The 18589-nt window shown below is 45.7% G+C and overlaps 1 protein-coding gene across 9 annotated transcripts in view; it reads left to right on the top strand.

The window, feature by feature from the left end:
- LOC115050246 (transcription factor COE3) overlaps nt 1-18589 on the top strand; it is a 98908-nt gene that overhangs the window by 17355 nt on the left and 62964 nt on the right. For 8 of the 9 annotated variants that reach the window (XM_029513067.1, XM_029513069.1, XM_029513073.1 and 5 more), the window contains exons 5-6: nt 3568-3641; nt 8185-8253. In XM_029513067.1, the coding sequence (XP_029368927.1) occupies nt 3568-3641; nt 8185-8253 (143 nt within the window). The remainder of the gene's footprint in view (nt 1-3567; nt 3642-8184; nt 8254-18589) is intronic. The other variant, XM_029513074.1, reaches the window with a different exon arrangement.

Here is an 18589-nt window from a genome sequence, read left to right as displayed (position 1 = left end):
TAAAGGGCAGAATCCATCGATCGGAGGAGGAGCTGAACAGTTGACTGATCAGGGTGATCAATACATCTGATGGTAAATGAATGTGTGAATATGCATTTGCTGAGTGATGCTAAGCTAACAACATTATTTACATTTGTGTTGTCCAACATGAAGACTTCAATTAATTCTAATTACGAGCATAAATAATTTTAAATTATATAATTATTTAATTATATAATTATTTAATTATATAATTATTATAAATTTTTTACATTTATTCAACACTTTCTTTGTTGACTTTAATTTGTTAAGCTTTAAAAAATAATCTTGTTTCTGAACAAGTTTTTTTTTTGAGTTAATATGATCAGGTGTTATTGTTTTCTGTTAATCTGCAAACTAATAAATTAAATTAAAGCTGATTTAATGTACACGAGACAAAGAAGTAGGAATTGTGGAATGTTAAAATATAATATCTGTATAAAGAGTTATGACATTTAATTCCTTCTGTCAGTAAATTCTTTTTTTGGTTCAACTCTGACTTCACACAGAATGACTGTGACAGATTTTAACGAGACCAGGACTCCAAAGAGACCTGGTCTGGACTGCGGGCTTTTGACGATTTTGTTTATTTTTCATCTCGTAGAGTTCAGATCAACTCAGTCCCTGAACCTGAACCAAAAACTAAACCAGTTCCTCAAACCTGATTCACCTTCATCCTCCAGTTTTACCCCCCCCCCCCCCCCCCCCCCCCCCCCCGACTGGTTTGGCATGTCACCGATCGATGTACCAAGCGACTCTCTGACAAAGCGTCAGCCGTGGAAACCGATCAATAGGCCCTAATGTGGCACAGCGACGGCACACTGGAGACAATAATCCTGACACCTCCTCCTCCGTGACCCCCCAACACACACACACACTCACACTCCTTAACCTTCACCTTCCACTACATGACACCTGATTGGTGGACAGTCAGACCTGACAGACTGGTCGGCTGGGGGCCCCACAGATCAATAGGACCCCGTTGAGGGCCCATTAGGGGCCTGAATTCACACAGATGAGACTGAAGGGTGACGGAGCCTCCTGTGGACTTCGAACAGTGTCATGCCAGATGACGACCGCGACAGAAATATCATATATGATGTAAATACTGTATAAAATATCATTTTAGACTTTTAGTTTATTATATTAACACAGAGGAAAGATAGAAAATGTAATTATTAATTCACATACGGCTGTTTTATTTATCAAATGAACTTAGTTAAAATCAGTTTCTTGCCAGGACAAGGACAGAGGACACATCCTCGTCATGACGACGCTCCCCATTTTTCAAAATGTCCTCACATAGCCTGGCTTTAAAAGAAGTACCCACAGAAACATAAAAACACACTAACATTAACCCACAAATAAGTGTGAAAGTGGACACACACACAGATTGTTGCATCAGGAATTATGATGTATAAATATTGACCAGTTGGAGAGGGAAGGTGAGAGTGAGTGTGTGTGTATGTGTAGATGTGTGTGTGCGTCCCTGATGCAATCCTCATCCCTCCTGGTCAAACTGGAGCATTTTAATCCAGAGGAACAGAGCCAGGATCGGGATCAATAATGCAGAAGTGGTCGTTATCCTAAAAGTATTGTCCCCCAGGGGTGTGTGTGTGTGTGTGTGTGTGTGTGTGTGTGTGTGCAGGATGGAGGTCTGTTTTGACTATAAAGGTGGATGAGGTAGTGGTAGGTCATCGCAGGAAAGGGGGGAGGAAGAAATGGGGGAGGACGCACACGCACATGCTCTTACTGGAGTTCATTTACAACCACCAGGGTATTACCACACACACACCTCCCACCTCTCAGCGGTCATCCGTCATCCGGACGCTGACATGACAGCTCAGTGGGGGTGAAGGGGGGGAGGAGGGGTGAGGAGGAGAGGGGGGCGGTGGGGGGGGGCATCCTGGGGCGCTGCCCGCCATCTGGCAGGGGATTCTGGGAAGGCTGAAGGAGGCCGAGACCACCAAAAGGGAGGTGGTGGGATGTTCAGAGCTGCCATTCTCTGTGAACTGGGCAGGAAGTGTTAGGAGACCATGTTTGACAAAATAAGAGCCCCACCTTTACATGCCAGCCAATCAGGCGCCTTGTTAGCTCTGGTTCATCAATCAACCTGCTCCCATTCAAAACAGCACAACTGGGTCACCTGGTTCCCAGTTAGAGCTCTGACCAACATGTGGAAAGAAAACTGGTTTATATCTGGAGTTAACTGGTTTATCTCTGGAGTTAACTGGTTCATATCTGGAGTTAACTGGTTTATATCTGGAGTTAACTGGTTTATCTCTGGAGTTAACTTGTTTATATCTGAAGTTAACTGGTTCATATCTGGAGTTAACTGGTTTATAGCTGGAGTTAACTGGTTTATCTCTGGAGTTAACTTGTTTATCTCTGGAGTTAACTGGTTCATATCTGGAGTTAACTGGTTCATATCTGGAGTTAACTGGTTTATAGCTGGAGTTAACTGGTTTATCCCTGAAGTTAACTGGTTTATCTCTGGAGTTAACTGGTTCATATCTGGAGTTAACTGGTTTATAGCTGGAGTTAACTGGTTTATCCCTGAAGTTAACTGGTTTATCTCTGGAGTTAACTGGTTCATATCTGGAGTTAACTGGTTTATAGCTGGAGTTAACTGGTTTATCTCTGGAGTTAACTTGTTTATCTCTGGAGTTAACTGGTTCATATCTGGAGTTAACTGGTTCATATCTGGAGTTAACTGGTTTATAGCTGGAGTTAACTGGTTTATCCCTGAAGTTAACTGGTTTATCTCTGGAATTAACTGGTTTATATCTGAAGTTAACTGGTTTATAGCTGGAGTTAACTGGTTTATCTCTGGAGTTAACTGGTTCATATCTGGAGTTAACTGGTTTTTGCTGACGTTAACTGGTTTATCTCTGGAGTTAACTGGTTTATCTCTGAAGTTAACTGGTTCATATCTGTAGTTAACTGGTTTATAGCTGACGTTAACTGGTTTATCTCTGGAGTTAACTTATTTATAGCTGACGTTAACTGGTTTATCTCTGGAGTTAACTGGTTTATCTCTGAAGTTAACTGGTTCATATCTGGAGTTAACTGGTTTATAGCTGACGTTAACTGGTTTATCTCTGGAGTTAACTGGTTTATAGCTGACGTTAACTGGTTTATATCTGGAGTTAACTGGTTTACATCTGGAGCTAAGTGGATTATATATGTGTTCAAATGTAAACTTATCGCAGTTCAGACCTTTGAACCTGTTTAAACAACAGGACCAGTTAGAGATAAACCAGGTCACTGGACATTCATTCCAGTTTACATAACCAGTTACTTAACTGATTTAAATCTGAAACGAACTGGGTAATTAGCGAGTAATTAGCAGGTTTGTGTGAATTATCCTAATGTGGTTAATATGTAAACTAGTCTTGTGTGTGAGCAGCTGATTAATCTGGAGAGTTAACTGGTCCAAATGTCCAAACAGGAAACTGGATTGAAAGTCTTAAACCATGCTGCAGCTAACTGGAACTGTAGAATCTGGAGGGCCATTGAACTCACCATCTCCTGTTTCTGTCTCTGCAGCCGATCCTGTACGAAGGTCAGGACAAGAACCCGGAGATGTGTCGCGTCCTCCTCACCCATGAGATCATGTGCAGGTAAACCAGACGGCAGAACCTGCAGTTTTTTTATTCACAGTATTCAAACATATCTGTCCGTTCAGTTCATTTTTCCATTTATATCATCTTGATACTTCCTTATTTTACTTCCTTACTTTATTTTTGTCTGTATTTTAATTCAGCCTTAAACACCGCTTGACTGATTGTATTGAAGTTTATGGGAAAGTGGCCTGACTGACTGTCATCCAATCAGATTGCATAATCTGAGCTAACTTCGCCACCTTCTCCTCAAAATATGGTTTCTTCTGGTTTCATACAGCCGAAATGGCCGACAGACATACTACACATTCAAATGACGGTTCACAAACTGATGGCTGATGTCACGCTTCCCCATCATGTGGACCAATCAGGATCCGATTTCTGTTGGTCTGCCATGTTTGAGGAAACTAAATAACTTGAATGTGTTTCTGCTCATTATTGTTGTTGTTTTGTTATTTTGGTTCTATTTGTGTGTTTCCTGTCTTCTTCACTGTCTGTTGTTACAGACAGAGGTGTTTTAGGTGTTTTTTACTGTTTGCTGAGACAGGATCCAACACTGAGCATCCAAATCCAAAATTCACACACGTTACCATGACAACACTTGTGTGTTTGTTGGCTTGTATGACTGTTCTGTGTGTGTGTGTGTGTGTGTGTAAGAGAGAAAAAAGAGCAGCTGCTGGTTTTCTGTTCATCACACCAATCAACACGTCGGCTGCCCTGCATGTCTCTGCCATCGTCGGAGAGTTGATGGTTTTACTGGTTCAGGCTGAGGAGTGAGGAAGAGGAGTGATGGATAAAGGATAAAAATAGGACACACACACTTGTATATATGTACAAACACTTGTGTGTGTGTGTGTGTGTGTCCTATTTTTACATTTTTCAGTGAGCTGGTCCAGATGTGGGCTTATCTGTAAAGTGGTGTGGAGCTGCAGGAAACTGACTGATGGCTGTCGTGTTCGGTTTTACTGGTATACTGATCGGTGAGCTGGTTTAAAGTTTGAACCAGCTCTGACGTAGTGACCTCTGCTCCTCTTCATCCAAACACCAGCGTCGGGCTCATTTCCCCCTGTGAGGATCCTCTGATATGAGCTTCATTTCCATAATGACGGCGGCTGTCTGTGTCTCGGAGCTTCAGTCATTATGTGATTGAGTGCGATTATTAAGCAGCTTCCCCTGATGGATGCTGTGTTTCCATTCGTTAATGAGTGAAGGATCAGAGAGCAGCTAACTGTTTCCATGCCCCCCCCTCCCAGGTGAGGTCATCTTCACGGGCGTCCCTGTTGGTTTCAGACCTGGATCAGGCCCCACCTTTGGGTGTGTCCCCTGTCAGACTGTACAGGTGGAGGCAGACCCAGTTAATCCTCCACAGGGACGATCCAGATCAAGTCAGGACTGAAAAAAAAAAATTAAAAATAAAAATAATCCAATGGCTGATAATGTGATTTTAGAGTGAACCTTTTTTTTTATTAATTTTGCAGATTGCAATTAGTCAGATCTGTTTTTATGCGACATCACAGCTCTCAAAAGCTCATAGTTTCCTGATGTCAGCTGTTCATACGGAATTAGTTCACTTGTTGTTGTTGTTGTTAGTCAGTGAGTTTTATTTCGCTGTGTGTGTCTGTCCGTCTGTCTGTCTGTGTGTGAAAAGCCTTGATGTAATTTTGTTCTGATTTGATTTGATTTTATTTGATATAATTTATAATGACATTTGACACTATGACCATGTTTAAACTCCTCTTCAACTTCCTGTTTACCTGCAACAGGCTGATTCTTACCTGAATCATCACAAACACACAGTGTGTGTGTGTGTGTGTGTGTCTCAGCTGTGACCTCTCCATTGTATCACTGTGGCATATTAACCATTTTTAAATAGGACTGTGTCTCTTTCCAAAACTACCAATCATAACCCAGTGAGCAGGCGCGGCGGCGGCAGCCAGGTTGGCACGCCGGCGTTGCCAGTGGGCTCCCGGAGGCCGGCCAGCTCCGGGCCACTCGCCTGGCCTGGCCTCGCTGCCGCCACGCTCCCTGCTGGCTGCCAGGCTCGGGGCGATGCTGGGAAAAGCCTGCTGCCACGCTTGCCGTGAGGGGGCGACGGCCAGGCCTGGTTGCTGGGAGGCTGGAACCCCCATTGCCGCCGCCGATGCGTTCCAGGCCTTCGGGTAATTACAGCGCTTGCTCTTTGAAAGCGAGCCCTGCGCTGCCGGCCCATCCTGATTGGTGTTATCTGGACGCTGTGATCCGAGTGCTGGCCTCTGACGTCGAGCTTCATCATCCTTGGGGAGCCTTTGAAGGGCTCTGCGTTTATTTTGTGTGTGTGTGTGTGTGTGTGTGAGAGAGAGAGACAGTGCCGACGTGCCCGAACAAACCGTCTCTTTGTGCTTTAAGTAGATTCCACTTGTGGCGGCGTCTGAAGTGGCTGCTGAGCGGTGAGGAGGAGCAGCCAGCGGTAATGATGCTTGTGTGGCTGGCCGAAGCTCGGCGGCCAAACTGGCTCCTGTGGCTGAATTATTTTTGGGGTGTGTAAGCGTGTGTGTGTGTGTGTGTGTGTGTGTCTGCACAGCGACCTGAGGAGTCTCTGTTGCGGCAGGGAGGGATGAACTCTGCCAAAATGAGTGACAATGGCAACACACGCACACACACAGTTTGTTTTTGCCAGTTTTTAGCCACAGACACACACACACACACACTGAGGGCTTCACACTCCCTCTCAGGTCTGTGTGTTGCTGCTCTCAGTCATTAGCCGGCCGTGGTGTTAGCCTGTTTGCGGCCCGGGGGGAAACGTCATTAAGGCGATATTGTGGACGCTCAGCCAAGGTTTGTTTTCGTCTTTGGAAAGGGGCCCCGGGTCCCTGGGGGGGCCCCGGCAGTGCTCCTGGGGTCCAGTTTGTTTATAACACTTCTTTGGCAGTTTGGAGGAGGTTGTCACCACAGCAGCACCAGTGGGTTTCCAATGCTAATTGGTCTCCTGGAACTTTCACTAATGGTTCCAAGTAGCTGGGGGAATAAATTATTGTGGCGCATTCGACAGCAACAGTCACACACACACATCCATACAGAGACAGAGAGACGGCGGGTACACAAACACGGCGCTTAGTTTATGATTTTTCTGTACTTACAGATCAAACGGCGTGATAAATGATTCATAACGCGTCTCATTTGGCATTCGCTGCCTCGATTTGACGCTTGTTTGTCAAATTGCAATTTGATTCAGGACAGCATGGGGCCAACGCAGGAGTGTAATTGGACGTTGCAGGTCATGTGCAATATGATTAATTTTTAAGAATTACCGGAAGATATGTTAATGGCCCTCACAGCGATGACAGAGAGGAGGTGGAGTCGTCGTGCAGCGGCTCGTCAGGAGATTATCGGCCGGAGATGAGACGTTCACTGACGCTGCCGTTGTTGGATTCATGATGGATGATCACGTCTGTCAGATTCTCAGACAGCTCAACGCTCGCTGATGTTCAGTTATAAATTCATCCTGACAAATTTCCTACATCTCTGTCTCATTGGAAGAAAAAAAAAGAAGCTTTGATGTTTCCTCAGAGGCTGAACGAGTTCCACTTCCTGTTCAGATAATTTAAAGATGCTCCGTTTATTCAGAGCTCTCAGAGCCACATTAAGGTGTCTCTGCTGTCCTGATGAAGTTATCAAAATGTCTCCACGTATTCACAATCAGCTCACGCTGCTGTCTGGCTGTCCTGCCTCAGCGAAATGGATTCTTTCATCACAAACAAAACTTCACTTTATTTGGTAAAAAACGGAATCAGTTGATTAATCAGTGATCAATAATCCGTTGATCAGGATGAATTTATAGACACGTCTCCCCCGTCTCCCCCGTCTCCCCTGTCTGTCTCTGATGGATATTAATGTGCGTTATTTAGCCCGCTGCTGTTGACATGCCATGCTGACCTCTCGCCACCTGAGGGCTGGCTTGGCTCTGCCCCCCCCACTTCCTGCGGATGCCTCCACAGACCAGGGCTCAGCCTCCGGTTGTCAGCTTTGGTGTGACCTGTAAGCTGGTGAATGAAGCGCTCACCGGCCGGTTTGCCCTCTGGCTACCTGGACGGCTGTTTGGCGAACAGCCGTCCGTTTGGCTGGTTGGTTGTCAGGGGCGACGACACCGACGGGAGGATGTGGGGGGATCCACAGCGACGCCTGTATCACTGGGCTTCAGCCAACTGTTAGTGACCTTGGTCTGGACTCCACCCAGCTGGACACGGTGTGTGTGTGTGTGTGTGTGTGTGTCGAGCTGAAATAAAGCGGAGTTCCAAAATAAAAGTTGTCATTATAGGGATATAGTTTTATTTCCAGGAAACTTTGTTCAAAATGAAGCCACCATTTCTGTCTGATGTAGTTTTTTCTGTTTTTTGATGTCTGATGTTTGGTGACGCTTCCCACTTCTCACTCGTTTTTTTTTATACTGTAGCCAACAAACAGTCAGGGTCGACTTTGTGACATCACTTCCTCGTTGTCTGGCTCTCATAACTCTGTCCACCTGTCCTTTGTCTCATGTCTAACATAGATTCTTTTCCTCCTCCAGTCGGTGTTGTGACAAGAAGAGCTGTGGAAACCGCAACGAGACGCCCTCCGACCCCGTCATCATTGACAGGTAAGAGCTCACCTGGTGGCCTCTTCTTGCCGCTCTTTGATATTGTGCTGCGTTCAGGTTCACCGGCTCAGTTCACATCAGGCGGCTTTGGGCTCATGCTTAACAGGAATATATTTGACTTCCTGTCTGTGACGTTTTGAGTCAACTGAGAGCAACACTGATTGTGTTGAGCTAAATGTTGTTGTTGTTGTTGAAGGCTCCCTGGTCTAGTTCAGTGAACATAGCAGGAACAATGGGCTGTGTTTTATTTACTGCTTCTTGTCTTCATCTTCAGCTGCTGGGTTAATCTAAACTAAAGAGCCACTTATGATATTTTTTCCTCAATTTTAGTTCAGCTTTCATTGACAAAGGTTAATTTAGGAGCGTTTGACTGAACGGACACTTGCAGACTTTTCTTGGAGAAAAAGATTCCTGCGTGGTAAACTTTATTCATTAATGAAGACCATGAAATCTGGCTGAAAGCGCCAAGTAGTACTTGAGTCAACATTTTTTCAACTCCATTTACTAAGTGCCTATTGATCAGGTCACATGGTCGTCATCACAGTCATCGTCTGGATACCTGGACGTTTTCTCGTTAGATTCAAAAGTCAATTTTTCTGCGTTCAAGTGCACTCAGACATTTTGGAACCTTTTTTAATCAGATGAATAATAAACAAAAAAAGATAGAAAATGATCAACTTTGGGTTTTTTATTGACCTTCAACCTTAAAATCGTCACGTTGGGTCGAAACTCAGCTCTCTGGGACTTTTGAGTTTTCAGGAGGTTTAAATCATCCGAGCTCGCTGATGTCATCTCCGTTCAAACACACTGTCAGACATTTTTGTTTCTTCCTTATTCTGTTTTGTGGCTTCTCACTTCTTTCTCACGTCTCACTTCTGACATGAAGCTCGACTGTGTGAACTGTGTAATTAACACATCATGGAAAAATATCGTTTACCAGCAGCACGATCCGATCAGGCTGACTGTTGTTCCCCTCATCTTTGTCCTAAAGGAACATCAGGCTCGGTGGAAGAGCCTGCAGGCAAAACTCTGGGAAAACCAAAGGAGCCCTCAGATCTGAATCTCTTTTCACCAATCAGATTTTTTATTCACTTTTTTAAACATCATATTTTATTTTAATTTAGTTTGTTTTATTGTTGCAAATTTCACTTCTTTGTCTGAAATCAATGAAAACAGGTGAGCAAAATATCTCCCAAATAACTTTCGATGATTTTATTACTTGCAGTAAATCTGACTGATCAGCTGATCAGTTCCTGTCTCAGTGATGTCATCATGATGTCACTGTTTCACTTCGATACTTCCAGGGTTCGCTGAACTTCAGGAGACAATTCCTTCATTTATTTTTCATCCAGTGACACAAACAAACAAACACACAGACACACAACCCGCCGCCCTCATCCCTCAGCGTGCATTTTTAAACAGCAGCCAATCACAAACTTCGGCATCACAATTCCTCATTAGCATTCAACATTCTCGCCATCCAATCCTCCGCCCCCAACATCCTCGGAGTCGGCGGCTGTCTGTCACAACGCCCGGCTGTGATTGGTCAGGTCACAGTGGTGGGAGCCAATGACCTTAGAGGAGGTCGGGGGGGGGCTTGGACTTTGGCCAACACACACACACACGTTCATATGTGTTGAAATGGAGCACATCATTGTGTTTGCACACATACACACATGGAAACACACACACACTGTGATGTGTCCTCTCACCTCAGTGTGTGTTTGTGTGTGTGTGTGTTTGATGGGTGTTTGAGGTTTTGTCACCTCAACATGTTTCTGTCACACATAAGATGAACTTCATACAGACACGCACACACACAGATTGCAGGATCGATCTCCAGTATGTGGACTGGACAGTCTCAGGTGGACCAGACGTTGGGATTTGTTGACCAGTCAGTCCAGGTCCACCAGGTCCATCAGAACCATCACAACCTGATTTTCCTCAGTGGGACTCAGGCAGCCAATTAGGGAGTTGTGTAGTTGTGTAGTTATTCTGTGACGCTGGCTTTCTGTCCTCGTTGTTTCTCTTTAATTAGAACACAACAGGACACTGAGACTAGTCCACTAAGGACAAACAGACACACACACGGTGACAGGGACACACATATATGTTGTGTTGGTGATTTACTGCAGCTCCGCTTGTTTCTCTGCATTTTAGCTCCTGTTAAGAAATGTAGGCTTTATGGGACACACACACAACAATAGACTGCGGGCGTGTGTGTGTGTGTGTGTTTTAGTGTGTTTAGTGACCCATCATGCAAATGATGTCGCTCAGTAGCTACAGTAAAGCGGTTTAATGTTGTAAATTCACGTCTCACTGAAGTAAATCAAACTGACAAACACACACACACACGTATGCTCTTCCACTTCCTGGTTTTCCTCCCTGCAGACAGCAGCAATTTGTCTGCTGGTCAAGATGTGATGTTGCTCCCCTGTCGCACCTCCTGATGGTGTCATGATACTTTGGGTTGGGGGGGCTGATTCATGCTGATTTTGGTTTTTGTTGGTTTTTGTATCCCTGATGGAGAACCTTTGCCTGTCAGGTTGTTAATTAACTGGAGAGTCACATGGCATGTCATGATGATGTAATGTTTGACCATTTGGTGGCTTTTCAGTCAGATCACATATTCTTCATCAGCAAGTACGTTCAGATCTGCAGCCTTAAACCTGAAACTACTGCCTGTATGTGTGTGTGTGTGAATATAAATGTGTGGCGATGTTCCTCTCAGAGGTCGCTTTGTTTCCGCCGTTTGCCGGTTAATGGCCGAAATCCTGCCGAGGCAGCAGAACGCGGCGCTGACGGATCGCCGTAACACCGCTGTTATTACACGCTAATATTGCAATTAGATGGGTGGCCAAGTTGTCCGAGTGGGGCAATAAATTGCCACAGAGTGTCAGAGCATACGAGGAGGCCGAGCTCTAATTACCCAGAACACACCTCTTCATCGCTGCTGCCACTTCCCTCTACCTCCTCCAGCCTCTGCTGTGCGACCATCACCTTCTGCTTTAATGGGAAGGCCTTACATGGAGGTGGTGACCCCCCCACAGCACACACACATAGTTCAACACTTGTTCCTCTAACCCCATTTGCAGCTTTGATGTCATCTGTAGAAAGGAGGGCTTGGAGTGATGGAGGTCGACCTTTGACCTCCCACTTACCCCTCTGCCTCTAAGCCCCTCCCACTGATGAGCACGAGCTGAAACATGAGGGTGCCCGTCGCTCTGCATTCAAACAGAAAATCACAGGCGAGGTTAAAAAACAGGCGGCTTTTATTTTTTAAGTGCTTCCTGTTTGGAGAATTAATCATCATTTGCACGAAGAAGCTCCTGCGCAGCGTCTTTGTCTCACAGTTAAGATGCTTTATTGTCTCCGGGGAGCCGAAATGCCAGCGAGGCGTCAGCAGACAGAGAGGAAGGTCTGATTTAAAGAGACGCTTCAGCAGGAAACAGCTCAGGATTTTAGATCAAACAGCCCCAAGAGAGGGAGTGGAGTGGGGGGGGGGCGGCTGTGTTCATGTTTATTGGTTCATTCAGTTTGTTTCTTTTATTTTTTTGTGGGTTACAATATTTCTGTCGTTTTTCATTCTGCCTGAATCATTAAAATCAGTTTATGCTGCGTTCTACCTGAACTCTGGGTCTCTACTTGCTGGAAAAAGAGGTTAGATTGTATTGAAGTCTATGGGAAAATGTCCCTCCTCAGTAAACATTTTTGTCTCTAATTTCTTTAACATAAGGATAATGTTCATTTTGAATTATATACAGCGTGGCAAAAAAACAAAACAAGATGGCTGAAGGACAAACTTCCATATAGAAGACTTCAAAATGCCAGATGGATGACATCAGGGAGACAGAGAAGCTATGCTTCCTACCAGATAACCTGCCAGGTTTTGAAACTACAAACCTCCAGCTTTGTTGAACTACACTTCCCAGGTTCCTGTTTCTGTCATTTCCTGCTTCCTGGTCTGTGATCATACAAGTTGCCATTTAAAAACAAGGAACTGCGACCTGTTATCATCTTCCTGTCAAAGCCAGTCTTCAAAATAAAACGGTACCAGTTTCAACCTCACCCCATTTTACCCATGATGCATTGCCCCTTCGGGTCCTCTCCATAAAGCCCCATTAACACGTCATTGGCTCTTCAGTTTCCTTCAATAACAGACATCAACATGAAACCATGTCGCAGCAGTTGACCCTCAACCTTAACTCAAATTACCCAGAAACCCCTGCGGCAGTATCCTGAACCCCTCTCTCTGACCTACCCCTCCATCTCTGTCTCGCGCTCTCTCCCCTTTCAATTTTAGCCTCGCCTACCCAGTAATGTCCTGTTTTTATTGTAAATCTATACTCTTAATCTGGCCGGCTCCAATGGGCCTCGCTCACCCAATCAATACCCTCCGATTGCTGGGAAGGGTCCGCAGGGGCAGATAACCCCCCCACTGCCCACCAATACCCCCACCCCCTGTGGAGTTAACTCTCCAAGGGCTCCATCACGCACTAGAATTACAGCTTCACATCGGCCATTTTGAGAGCGTGAAGCTCTGTGATTGGATGTATTGATGGTGAAATGCACCCTGGGAGTTGTACTCTTTTATTTTAGTTCTATAGATGTGTCCAGCCTTTAATGGATGATAGATTTGACTTTTCATTGTGTATCAATCAAGCCTCCGAGGAAAATGTATCCCATGATTCATCACATGGCGGTGAAGAATTCAACAACACAGACAGCACATCTTCTTCACGATGCTCAGTGAGCAGGGCTTTGTGATGTCACAGAAAGGGCGGGACCAGACGTCTTACCTCTGGACTTGACTGACAGCTGCGTTCTCATCTCTGTCTCTGTCAATTCAAGATTTTTGTCAAGTTCGATCACATGACAGGGAGTGATCAACTGATGGTGACAACATGTCACCTGAACAATGGCGTTCAGGTGACATGCGATCGAGGGAGGAGCTGACAAGAGTTCCCCTCAACAGATTAGGCGAGTGTGTCGTGGTGTTGTCACGTTGTGAGTCTGAGGTTTGACTTTGTGTGTGTGTGAAATATAGATGGAGACACACACACGCTGGTTTATGAGTGATGATCTCTGACTTCCTGTTTCTCTTCCAGAGCTGCTGAAACTCTCCGATCAGCATCAATCAGTCCTGATCAATCTGCTCATTGATCCTCCTGTTTGTTTTTATTCAGTGTTTCAGCGAGTTCTTCCTGTGCTGCTTTCTGGGCTGCTAACGGAGGGAAACAGAGGTCAGAGGTCAAGTATCAGTCCTGTTTTTGGAATTGTGTTTACTTTATGTGACCAAGAAGAAGAACAAGAATAGCACAGAGGAATGACTCACAGTGTGTGTGTGTGTGTGTGTTGTGATCTGACTGACCCCTCACCCTGTTTGCCAGAAACTGTCGTCTCTAGAAAAACAGCAGCATCAGTCGTTTGTTTGTATTGAGGAGGAGAACTCCTCCGGGGTGGGGGGGCAGTTTCTATGTCGTGTGTGCTGGTTTGAGAACCTGTCTGGGTGTCACTCCTGTGTACTCACGGTTCTCTAGGGTTCTCCAAGGGTCCCCAGGGGCCCCCAAGGGCCGCCAGGCACTTGGATCTTTGTCCGGTTTGATGTGATCCAGGTTGAAGTGTGCTTGGCCCAGGATGAGTCCCTGAGGAGGCGGGGTTGGCGGTGGGGGCGACAGGGTGGATGTTAGGGCTTAGACCGAGACCTGAACCAGTCCCAGATTCACAGTCTCCAGGACCAGGACCAGGACGAGAACCAGAACTAAGTCCATCACCTCTCCATCTCCTCTTCCTGGTCCGATCTCAGGGTTCAGACCTTCAGGCTTCCTGTTGACTCCTAATTGGATGAGGGACTGAAGGCCAGATGTGATTACATCACCACCTGCAGCTTCGTTAGCTGCCTCAGTGTCAACATCCAGCTGTGCACAGCTGGACCCCCCACGCCCCCCAACATCCCACAGCACCGGGGATCATGGGAACCCCACCCCCCATCTATCCTCTCTTTCCTTCCCAAATCCCCCTCCCAGCATGCACCTCACCCCCTCAAGGCATATCACCTTGTTAATTTCACTACACACACACTCTCTCTCTCTCACACAGCTTAGGAATTTTCACACACACACACACACACTGATGCAGACAAATACACATGTGATCATGCACATGTGTAAATACAGACACACACACACATTGCGATGTCCTTAATGCCCCCCCCCCCCCCGAGTGTTCGGTGTGAGAGAAAAGTTATCGATCTCTGTTCAGTGATCCTCATATTGACATCCAACATCAGCACCAACTGCTGCTGCGTTCACAGAGGGAGGGGGAGCAGGTGGGGGGTAACCTGCTGGTGTAAATACCCCCCCGGTGTATTGCGGGTGGTAACTCCATCTCTCTCTTTTTATTTCATTTCTCATATTTTCTCTTTCAGGCTCCGCCCAGTCGGACTCACCTCCCACACTGATAGTAACTGGCCCCCAAAGGGGCCCCCAGCTGTGGAGGGATCCCTGCCCTGATGGGGGGGTAGCTTGGTCCTGACTGGGGGGGTGGAGTGGAAGAGTTGTTGGCCAGAGTTGTTTGTATTCAACATCAACTATCCTCTGATTACGCACATCTCTCTCTCTTTCTGCCACTCAGTTTCAAGCTCGCTCACCCTCTTCCTCCTGTTAATCACTCAAGTGTTTTCCCAATTAAGGATGCACTGATAACCTTCCATCGCACACACACACAGCAGTGGTTTAATCAGGAATATGAGTGCAGTGTGGCTAATTAAGGACGACCATCCGTGGGTTCCTGCCTCACAAGCAGCTGTGGGGGAGGGGAGTGTGCATGTGTGTGTGTGTGTTTGTGTGCTTTCAATCATGTTAGCATGTTAGCATACGTAGCTTTCGTTCTTCTGCTGCTGTCAGAGGACGATCATCATTGGGGGTGGGGGGGGTCACAGTCGTCTGGATCCCCCTTTAAATAGTTTTACACTGAATCTCAAGCCTTTATTTTGTGTCTGTGTGTGTGTGTGTAGGGGAGGTGGGGGGGGGGACTGCTGCAGTACAATCACTGAGATGTGGAACCAGGTGTTTTTAAATCGATTAAGGAGCTGAAGAGCTTTGTCCGACAGGAGGAGGAGATTATTGAACCAAGTCCAGTTTGGGTCCTCTGATTGGCTGACGTACCTGTCAATCAAGCAGACAGGCTCCCAAAGATGAGTAAGTTTTAATGTCGGCATTAAAAAGATGAGGACACTTTCCGTCCCACATGAGGACCAGCCCTGCACAGAGTAATGGGTAGTTTTTAAAGGGCAGTGATGGAAACTTTAAGTGTGAAATGTGAAGTCAGAGAAAAGCCATTCATTCCGTCTGATCGATCATCAATGGATTAGTTGATTAATCTGGATTGTCTGAATTAATCAATCAATATAGTCATTAATAATAATAAACAATTACATAAATTCAATATAATATATATTGTAATATATAGTTCAATATAATGCAGTTCATTTTACCATAAAAACAATGAAGTAACTGATGAGTGTGTCGGTTATATTCACAGTGAATGAAAAGATCTTTTTTCACATTTAACCGAAAAACCCAAAAACACAACCCGAAGCAGCAGAGTAAATAAATAAACAACACTGTGTGTGTGTGTGTGTGAAAAGTGTAATGTGAGGCGGGCAGGTCCAGACAGGACGACAGCAGGAAGAGAGACGGAGGGGGGAGGTGTAGACAGACAGGTGGGGGTGGGGGGGTGAGAATGAGACAGTTGTGGGGGAGACAGCAGAAGAGAGGGGGAGGGCAGATTAAGAGGGTATTGATTTCTATATAAAGATGGAGGGATGTGATATGGGGGAGCTGGGGGGGGTAACGAAGGGTCAAGTTACATAAAGACCAAAGCACCCGTATGTCCCTGTTTATCTGGAGTTTGACTCAAAGACTGAAGTCACGGACTCAGAAGGACAGGAAGTGAACACCTGAATCACATTCGACCTGTCACCTGTTCACATTAAAGGACTAGTTTAAGGACTAGTTGAGCATTCTGCCCTTGTTAGTTTCTGTTTATGGTCTAAATCACAGTTTGTTACACTTCAGGAACATTGTGTTTGTTACTTGAACTGAGACATGAATACACATCACACTGAACCACTGTGATAACAAAACACACACGCACACACACGCTCTCTCAGCAGCCGCTTTAATGCATGACAGAGTGTGTTTCTACCTGGAGCCGTGTAATCCCTTCACACCACAGCAGGCGTCCATCACCCTCACCTCCACACAGCCAGGATCAGCTGTGTGTGTGTGAACGCAGCACGCCGGGGGAGGAGGCAGTGTCATCCATATTTGATTTCTCTCCAACGATGAAGCTGAGTCTTCTTCTTCTGTTGTAAAGTTGGCACTGGTTGAGTCTGAACTCACGGGTCATCTGTCAGCAGGTCACCACGGCGTCATCGTCACATTCTGTTGCCTGGCAACCTTTAGTGGTCGTAGGGATCATGACAAATTCAGGTTCAGGCTCTGGTGATGTCTGATGATGGACAGGTTCAGTCCACAGGTTCTTTGGGTTCTCCAGGTGAACTGATATTCAGGTAGCATCAACATCTCCTGAAACTAATGCTGTGACCTGATTGGTCAGTTCAACTCTGACACCCCATGTAACAGGAAGTAGAGACGTGAACAGAAGACAGGACAAAACAAACATGGAGGGAAAGCTCAGCTTCAACAGACCCGTGTAGGATTCAACACACAAATGTATCCAGACACACAACTTTACCTGCATTTCTCTGCACAAAATGTTGCCAAACAAGCAGCTCCACCATTTTTTTCTGTTAAAGCGTGAAAACAATCGAGCAGCTGAGCTGCATCTCACTGCCACAGACACACACAAACACACACACACACACACACACTGCAGCTCACTCACCCACAACACAAATCAATACCAATTTATAATTCAGGATTGCTGGAGTTTGGGTTTTAGGGCGGCCTGGCTTCCAGCCTTCATAAATATTACAGTGTTATTGACTTGATCTCAATGAATTGGAGATTTTCTTCTTCTGCTGTTTTTTCTCTTCTTCGTTGCCCCCCCCCCACATCCCCCCCCCCTCCTTCTTGGTGTTTCTGAGGGATAAAATCTTCTTTATTCATTCTCTTTGAGTTGGAGATGAGTCGACTAACAGGAGATAATGTGATGGCTAATCGCCAACAGACAAGCTCAGACCCCCCGACACACACACACACACACTGTCCTAACACACGCACACACACAGTCCTAACACACACACACACAGTCCTAACTAACACACACACACACACACACAGTCCTAACTAACACACGTACACACACACACTGTCCTAACACGCACACACACACACTGCCCTAACACACACACACATGCACACTGTCTTAAAACACACACACACACACTGTCCTAACACACGCACACACACACACACACACACACACACGACAGAAAAGCAATCAGGTCAATTTAGTCCCGTTTGGTTGATGGAAACATTCCTACAGACTGAAAATACTCAAACACAATAATGATATATTTTATTTTATTGTATTTTTTGATGTAATGTGAGGACAGGATTTACCCAGGACACCCCCCCACACACACACACACTCACACACACACACACCAATACAGTAAAGATGGACGTATTGATTTTCCTCCTGACCGCCAGCACAGTTTTCCTTTTTTTTCTCTCAGCTGATCCTTCTGTTGACAGACAAATGACAGAGTGTGTGTGTGTGTGTGTGTGTGTGTGTGTGTGTATATGTGTGTGTGTTTTGCTGCTTGAACCATCTCAGTTCATGAAATGTGTCAAATCAATGGAGAACTTTCTAAATAGAAGCATAATTTAGGGCAACACTTATTTTGAAAAGCCAGAGATTGACGATAAAATGTGCAGATGATCGATCAGATGATCTTTAGTGATCCATGAAGGGAGGTGGAGTAACACCAACAGGATCCTGATCCTGATCGGTATCATTTGTGCTCTGATCTGATTCAGTTCATTTACTCTTCTTCTTCACTGCTCCAAAACTGTAGTCAGTCCACGAAGCTACCCCTGATCACTGTTTCAGAAGAAGAGTGGAATTCTGGAGTGTAACAGCTTTAATATAGATAGGGCCCTCCCCCCACCTCCACCAGAGGGTCTGGACCGGGTCAGGCCGGTCCTGGTCCTGGTCCTGGTCCTGGGGGTCTGGCCTTTTGGCTGATGACGGCTCATCTTCGGCAGATAATCATGACTGAAATATTGAAGCAGCAACGTTCTGGAAGCAGCGAGCTGAAAGTTGGCAGAGTGATGCAGGGGGTGAGGAGGGGGAAAGAGGGGGG

This window comes from Echeneis naucrates, chromosome 10 (assembly GCF_900963305.1).
Source record: "Echeneis naucrates chromosome 10, fEcheNa1.1, whole genome shotgun sequence".
NCBI lineage: Eukaryota > Metazoa > Chordata > Actinopteri > Carangiformes > Echeneidae > Echeneis > Echeneis naucrates.
Note: the sequence above shows the minus strand (reverse complement) of the source record. Positions and strands in the feature narration are given on the sequence as shown.